At 33.4% G+C, this 9,256-nt stretch overlaps 1 protein-coding gene across 1 annotated transcript in view; it reads left to right on the top strand.

The window, feature by feature from the left end:
• Positions 1-9,256, top strand: part of LOC108692592 (cell adhesion molecule 2-like) — a 40,005-nt gene that overhangs the window by 3,491 nt on the left and 27,258 nt on the right. Inside the window, 1 exon segment of the mRNA XM_018200914.1 lies at positions 101-225. Within this exon segment, the coding sequence (XP_018056403.1) occupies positions 101-225 (125 nt within the window).

Raw genomic sequence — 9,256 nt, forward strand, 5'->3', positions numbered from 1 at the left:
GAATTGTCCGCATAGGACCGGTGTCTCAGGTGTCTTTATTAATTCAGCAAACAGTTGCGAAATACATTTAATAATATGTCTCGCTCGATCTCCTGTTTCAGATATGATCGGGAGAGAGACCATCTCTATGGTATTACATGGTACAAGGACCACGAGGTATTCTACAAATACGTACTCCGAGATAAAAATCCCCACGTCTATGACGTCAATGGTGTTAAAGTTGACGTGAGTAAGATGCCCTCTCATGTCCTCCCATTGTAATTCAGCGTTATTGTTTCTCAATTTCTATTGAATATTTTATCGAATACCATACATATTTTTTTTTAAAGAGCACTTCACTTATAAAATAACTGTTAAATTGTATGTCTTTGTATATTAATTTTTATATATGTAAAAACGGAATTGAAAGATATCGGCAAATGTGACAATTGTGCATGAAAGCAAACGCATAGTTGTAGATAAAGAATATATGTAATCCCCAAAATGTGAAATATTTTAACAGCAATGGATTAGTTTAAACCTAGATTTACGTTCACGTCTGTTTCGATAAATCATTCAATAAAACTCGAATTCGCTGGCAGACGCAGGCAAATAAATCGAATTGAAGACCGCCACATCGCGGCTATACGTCATGGACGATGAATTTTGAGACAAATCTCGAAATCTATCGCGAGTACCCGATAAATTTTTCGAAGGCGACCTTCTGCAGATATGTCTTAAACGTCGATATATCCGGGATGCCGGGTAACAGGTTGGAGAGCCTCCGGGTCAAACAAAGTGGAGCTTTCGACCTGATCTACGATACCAATTTCATGGAAAAATCTTCGATTCGCTCGAGCATACGTAGTGAAAGAAGGAAACGAAAAATTTGCTCTAACGCAAGTTATAGAAATCGGAGCGGCGGGAAAACTATCGGTTCTCTCGCAAACGAAACCGCGAACGATGAGCAAACTTCGTTTCAAAAATATTTGTCTCGTCGCTCGATAAACGAAAATGGTCTTCCCAAGAAGGAGTTTAACGCGCAAGCTTTACTAGCTGCTTTGTCGCCAGCAATAAAAACATTTGTTCGTCAAAGAAAAATATTGTTTGCCGTACAATCCACAAAGAATCTGAGATTAAGAATCGGAGTCTACGTCTTCGTAAACTTTGACGACGTACAATGACATATAAAATTATTATATTGTTGAAAAATTTTTTGTATTAATTCTAAAATTGTCAGAAATAGGAGATGCTTTTATTATTTCTACATATATATTTTTCAAAGAAAGAAAGAGAATTTATAAAATATTTTTATAAAAATATATAATATATTTGATATAATACAATATAATAATAATTTTTTTATATAAATTGAGATTTTATATTTTCTTTTTGAGATAATATTAAAAAGAATTATTAATTCCCTTTCTCTCTCTCTCTCTCTCTCTCTCTCTCTCTCTCTCTCTCTCTTTCTCTTTCTATTACAATCGAAGTCATGCACAATCATGTAGGAGATAATTTAAACAAAAACTACCAAAAGTTCCATCATATGTTTATCAATCCTTTGTCCTGTTTTATATAGACTTGACAAAAAATGGACCTAGGTATACCTACTATCAGGACTCAGTGTGGTTTCGTATATACGTGTGCAAGGGAATGTGCATCGTATATCATAGACCGCCATTGTGCTCAACAACGTACGCGGGAGCGTTCAAGTTTTACGGCTTTCCACAAAGATTTAGCGGCGCCAATCTACTCTTTATATTACGGAGTAGATGAGGCTGAATTCAGAGATCTCTGCGAAAAGAGATTGCATGAAGGCGATGCATCCCGTGCTGTCGTGACGCGATGGATATAGGTCGCGATACGTTCATTGAAAAAGGACGGGTTTTAATGGACACGATATCGGTGATCGGCTGATGTGATTACATGTCCATGAAACGGGAAAATCGAGTTGCTGCAAAATTCATATCTATCGATTTCTTTTTTGACTAACTATGTTTGACAGGAGCTATATCCATCGTTCAGCTTCAATCCCTTCAATCTTTACCGACAATATAAAACAGTAATGTTTAAGACATTATCACATAATGCGATTTTGTATGCAGCAATTTATATAATCGATATCCACACACACATACAGACACACACACACACACACACACACACACACACACACACACACACATCTTACATATAAAAACCGCTTTGCTTGTATATAATATATGGAAAAAGATTTCTCACATAATTCATGAATCTGAAAGATAACAAAGAAATTTTAGAAGTGGAATATTTCGTAAATATGTATGAATCAAAATCTTTGATATTCGCTTAATCTTCACTTTAATATAGAAAAAGCATTAAAAAAAATGTACAGAATTTTTTGAAAAATATCATTTATATATTTGCATTTATAAGCAATTCTTTTTAAGCATGAAAGATCCAGTTTTAGTGTAATTTTCTTGATCTTATAATATTGCAATTTTTCTTTCCATCAAGTTCGCCCATGTTTAGTGTCAACACTTTATATGAAGCAAGATAAAAAATAAGATGGATAACTACATAAATTTCCTCTCTCTCTTTCTCTCTCTCTCTCTCTCTCTCTCTCTCTCTCTCTCTCTCCGTTTTCTTGTCTTACATTTTAATATCTATAGTCGAGATCCTTTTGTGTTGCGCGCAACAGGACAAGCTGTAAAACGCAATTACCTTTACGACTACATACTCGCTTTGACATAGTACGCTTTGTGGTTGAGTACGTCGAGTGTACCCTTTTTAATATTTTAAGTATTACAAAATTTTCCAAATTATGAAAACTAGAATTTTCTTCCCTTTGATTCGAATGACGCGAGAAGTATTGTTGAATGAAGTCTGAGCCATCTTTTATGTTAAAAAAATTTGTTATTAATTTTTAAATAAACTGCAAAAAGAGAGATTTTATCATTAATACTTTTCACATATCTATGGTTTCAACAACAATAAATATTATAAATAATATTTCAATATTAATAGTACTCCAAATTTTTAAAGCTATTTTTTGATTTACCTATATTTTTAATCTATAATCATGAACGTACATTGTTCTCATTTGACTAGTATTAAATCTCTCTCTGACTGAAAAGTCAGAAAGACTTTTCAATGAGCATCGTACGATTATCAGACGGTATCTGGTAATTGAAAAATCGTTTGACGACATTTACACCGATAGGAGAAGCTCAACCGTAATACGCCACGTACGTTAACGTAGCGTATTGAATTGTCGGAGGTAACTGAGTTTACAGGGAATTGCTCGTTCGACCATGAAGGAATCGTATCTCGCTCCCCGAGAAAGGACTAAAGTGAAACCGCTTACGATACGGGGTGAGAAAACGTGGACATCGCGAAAGGAGAAGCGTCAGATCGGACTAGAACCACATGTAACCACATATATGTGAGAGATTTGTGTAAAATATTTCAATTTATTCTGGGTCGCGAAAGGTTGCGCTCGCAACGCGTGCTCAGCGATACCGCATGTATATGTATGAACAAAGTCGCGCAATAATAAAACGTCACACTCAAAGCTATAATAAAAATAAAGCTCGACTACCCATCGTGTTGTAGATGGGCTTAGTTATGAAGAGTGGTGTTATACGCGATCGTGGTATTATGCGCCATGATAAAAAGGACCATCGTAATGGGAATGCGGAAATGCGCAAAGCAAAGAAAAACGAGAACCGACGAGAACTGTTCTGGAAATACGCGTGTACTTTTCTTTTAAATTCCACAGCAGCAGGGAAACTACTAATGACAAAAAAAAGTATAACGAAGAATTACGAAATGTAACAAGATATAACAGAAGTCCGTTGACTATTATAAACGTGCTGTATCTCACGGCATGGAAATATAATTTAAGATTTAATTGTCAATACGTAAAATTAAAACGGTTGATCTAGCAAGCTAGTTTTCATCTAAGAATTCTTTAAATCTCTACGGATAAGTATTGAATATTTGCAACTTTTTTTTTAAAATTAATCAAGATAAATTTAAAATATATTCAGGATCAATACAGATTAATTAAGAGTTTAAAAATACCGACGATGGAAATGTAACATTGAACATTGAAATATACTTCTATCTGTTAAGAAAGATTATATATGGATAGATTTTTCAAAATATATTTTTTAGCAAAATTAATAAAAAAAATTTTTTAATGACACGACCATGCCGTCCCTAAAGGATGCAAAAACAATTCTCTATTCATAATAAGAATAGTATAAATCGAAGAACAGTATAAACAAATAAAGACATTATTTCACGATCAATTTCAACTTTGGTAAAGTTTTAATTTGAAGATTAATTAAAGATAATATTAAAAACAAAAAAAATACGCAGGAACGAAAAGATACGCGCAGTTCCAATATATTTCGTACAGTGCCAAGATGTGAATTTTCTGCGGCGTATAGCGCAGATTTTCATCGAAAAATCAGCCGATAAGATCGTAAAGCATCACATCGTATTTGTAAATTATGTAAGGTCTAACGTCCCCGCGACGTTGCGAAGGATCGTCTTGATTCTCGAGATGGTGCGTCCGCTTCCGATTCACGTTTTCGATGGCACGAAAGTTCCGCCCTCCTTGGCGCTCGTTAATATCGTCCGACGTGTAACGAGCATTACGTGAGTCGAATCGGTTCATCCCCTTTTCCCGTCCAGCCGCCGATCTTTCGAACCTTCTGTATTGGATAGCGGACTATTAATCTGGCTCGGTCCAATAGTTCCCTGATATCAACGGAGAAAACTCTTCGTGGACAAAAGCGATCGTGTCTATCCGCCGTCGCCGTCGTGCCTGATTTCTGATGTGTATTAAAGTGTGAGGAACCACGCAAATTTAACAGGATATGACATCGTTAAGCACAGAGCGAATAAAAGAAGCTCTAAAGTATCCTACCGTTATCTTTTATTACCTCTTTCCGTGGTCCCCATCCACATAATTTTTATAAATCTCCTTATAATTTTTTTCATATCTTTAATAAATTTCTTTTAGTTTATTATTGAATTACGAAATATATTTTTCAAAGTTGGAAAATTATCAATTTATCCCCAGTTATATTACGAATTAATATTCGCTCTTTGATTAGAATTAATTTCCGCAGTTTAACATGCGTTTCTTTGATTGGAAATCGAATTATTCTGCATCAAGAAATGAAGCAAATCACTATATAATAGCATATACGTGTATATTCTAGGCAAATTTTTTAAATGCAAAAAATAAAATAGCATTTATATCAAATATAAATTCGATGAATTTCAAAATAAAGACAAAAAGATTGCTTCTAAAATAGTAATATATATATATAAAATAGTATATCGTATATTGAGTGAGTATTATATATTGAGTGGACATTGTAGTTTATATTTTGATTATGATTTATAGACGAAAAATATCCTGTTTTTCTTCGAAGTTTATATAGAGAGGAATTTATGGAAGAAAAACAAGATGATATACGATAAACTGTTCATCAGATATGAATTGTGATCGTTTTGACCGTTTTCTTTTGTTGTTGTTAAGTTAAAATTATTATGATTGCATAAGAAGCTTCATACAACAATTAATTTCTGATAAATTGTTATAACATTATGTCATTATAAACCTCGTCTGTATTTTCTTTGATACAGTAGATGCTGTATTTTCTTTTTCGTTGTAATTATTGCCAATTCGTAAAAAATGATTCAATCGAGAAGTTAATATACTTTTTCTCATTCTGCAATCATCATTTCATGCATATTCTATCCTAATATTCCCTTAACGAATAATACGGATAATAAAGTAGTAATAACGAATCTCGCAGCTTGGGGCAGTTCTGGAATTTTTCTAGATTTTCAGACGCGTGAAAGGGCAACTAATGTAAAAATTGTTTTCACCTCACCCGTTCGCGTAATCGCGTTTACCTTCATCGGGCACGGATGCATCTGACTTGAATGGCGCTCGCTAATTCGCCGTAAAACCGAGAGATTCCGAGGTGCTTGGGAAAAATGATGAAAAAGTTGAGCTACGCAAGAACATAGTTGAGAATGGAAGGCACATGGATATAACGCAAGAAAGAAAGAGAATAGGACGAGAGAAAGAGAGAGAGGGGAGAGAAGGGGGAGAAGTAACACGCGGCTTTGAAATTACCTGCCAACTCGAGTCTGAAATTTCATCGAAAACGAATCAACAGCTGGATCTTTCGCGATGTACTAGAAGTATCTACATTCTAGGTAAACTTTCTATCTTTCTTAATCCTTCTCTCTCTCTCTCTCTCTCTCTCTCTCTCTCTCTCTCTCTCTCTCTCTCTCTCTCTCTCTCTCTCTCCCTCTTTTTCTCTTCCTCTCTCTTCATCTATTTATGTATCTATTTCTCCATCTATCCATTTGACTCCTCTTCGTTCAAGTTCTTGCAGAGAACTTCCGTAGTGATGCCAACAAACAATCTCAGATGCTTTGAGGAAGTTATCGTGCATTTCTCTCTTCGCTGTCGACTGCTTTTTCGACTCGGTCCAGTAAATCGCTAGTTTGGAATTTCTTTTAACCAAACTCGAATGCTGGTTTTACTTGTAAAAATCTGCTATTATTGAAATATTTTGCAAGTCGTTAATCAATCATCTCGATTAATTAATATGAACCGAATTAACGATTATCCTTTGCAATTATAATTTTTCTTAATATATGAGGAAATATAAGAATTAAAATTCATTATATTAAACTCTTTTGCATCACAATTCTTCTTACAACTTCTTCTTCAGAGAAATCAGAAGATAGAATTGATCAGAATTAGAAATTAAGAGTGGATATAACTGATCTGAACTAAAGTTTTTCGAAAGATATTCTCGATATAAATTCGTACCTTGACCTTTTAGTTTATCATTTTAGAACAGAAGCAAAACGTTTGAGGAACGAATTGCCGCCGGTGGGAAATATTGTCGGCGGTAATACGATTCTCACGGTTTCTGCCGCCCGCCGTCATTTTCCCTCTTGTTTTCGCGAAACTTTTCTCGAGGGACGTAAATTGATTTGTCGGCGTAAGAACTCTATGTCCGACAGCGCCTTTACTACGAGATAAACGTCAACGTTGCCGCGCAGGAACCATGTCGTTTATACTTCGTGACTTCCTCCACGTGATCGCGCGGTTGGCGCGCCTTCCTTCCTCGCGTTTCCGTTCCTTGTGGAACTCGCGTTTGTACTTCTCCATTGCTGGAAAAATCTCTGGACGTGTTACTGCTAGTAATAAAATTCCCTCGGACATACGAAGGAAGCGTATTACTCGACCTTTTCCCTTATGTTCAGTCGTTCGACTTTTCGATCCTACTTCGATTCGTCTGAATTTTCTCGTAAAGATCGCAAAGTAGATACATAATATACATACTTCGTTTGTAAGACTTCTCTTCATCATTGTCATCGTTAGTAAGAACACGTAATGCGAATAAAATTGTGACAAACGTTATAAGAATGTCTCTACATTTCTCAACATTTAACTAGCAAAAAAAGATATAATTTGAAACTTACACGTTGAATTAAAGTTAATAATTGAGGAAGTACAAAGTATAATTAATTCCTAATAATATATTTGCTATAGTCCAACAAGAATTTATTCTAAAATATTACCGTGTGCGCTGAAACATAAATCTATTTCTATTTCTAGTTAACAAATTAGTTTTAAAGAATGCACGACATATTATATACAGGGTTGGAAAGTAATGCGTTACTTATAACACCATTACCGTTTGTTACGCCGGTAATGATTGTTTCTTTCCTCGTAACAATAACGATAACATCATTATATTTTTACAGTAACGATAAGGCCGTTACTTTATCGTTATTTTAATTTCTTCTTATTTTTATAACTATTCAATAGATCGCATTATTTTTAATTGGTTAGAAATATCTTATGAGAGAAATTTAAATATCCGTTATTATTAAATTTAATTGGTTAGAAATATCTTATGAGAGAAATTTAAATATCGGAAAATGTTTTATATTTTATTTTATACTTTATATTTTAGGCTGCTTATTTCTGATAGTTACCGCCAATATTGAAAATCTATAGTATATAAATAGTGCAAACTATAAATATTTAGTAATGATTACACTCTTAATTACTACATTAATGTTTAAAAACGATTTCATAAAAATTTTTAATAGACTCTCCCTCTCTCTCTCTCTCTCTCTCTCTCTCTCTCTCTCTCTCTCTCTGTGTTAGAAATTAGAACTAATTTCCTAATTAAATCTAATTTTCTAAAGTATATATTAAAAAATAAAAGTATTAATATAAGGAAATTATCGAAGATTTATTAGATACGAGTTTAATGAAAGTTTGCTATAAGATTAATTTAGAATTTAAAGTTAATTTTATTTTAATATCAATTTTTACAATTAATATTAATTATTAAATAATGTTTTTTTTAATTATAAATAATTCATTTTTGAATAATACAATATCTTATCTTAACATTACATTAAAAAAGTAATGAATGTTCACTTTCTAAAAGTAACTGTAACAGTAAAGTTTATCTTTTAAAGTTACTAATGAGTAATAGTTATTTTTTAGAAAAGATTAGTAATCGTAACAATAACGCATAATTTTTATAAAATTCCCAACTCTGATTATAATTAATGAAACGTGAGACGTTATTACATAAAACTCGCGATATAATTTTCTAGACAAGTTTTCATTTACATCGTCCTACTTATCACTCTTTTAAATTTATAGCGTCTTTAACACTTTCACTATCTTTGAAGGTGTTTGGTAGATCTTCGAAAGAGACATTGCTTACTTACTTCCTCACGGTTGCGAAGTTTTATCGCACTCACGAAAGGTATTTCCTGAAAAGTTTTCGGATACCGCGGATTTCTCCCGCATCAGGGTACCACAGCACGATGCCTTTCTATCGGTAACGGCGTTTATCTTTCTCACCGTTTCTCTACAACGTACATTTTTCTTTCATCCGATCCAATATAATTCTACGATCGCTCGTGTTAGGTATTTCAGGATAAACCTTTTGATAATTTATCGACAAATAGACGATTGCTACAACAATGAATCAGCGCACATACACATATTGGATGTCCCATTTTCTACGTAACTATTTTCAAAATTATACTAATTAGTTGGAAAGAAAAGTTTTTTCTATTAAAATCACTCTATTAGAGGAGCATTTTATGATTACGTATAATTTTGCACTAAGTGAATCTCCATTTTAATCGATTTTAAATTTGAAATATTTATTATATAATAATTATTAGGATTTAAAAAATTAGATCGAAAAAC

This window comes from Atta colombica, unplaced genomic scaffold, assembly GCF_001594045.1.
Source record: "Atta colombica isolate Treedump-2 unplaced genomic scaffold, Acol1.0 scaffold107, whole genome shotgun sequence".
NCBI lineage: Eukaryota > Metazoa > Arthropoda > Insecta > Hymenoptera > Formicidae > Atta > Atta colombica.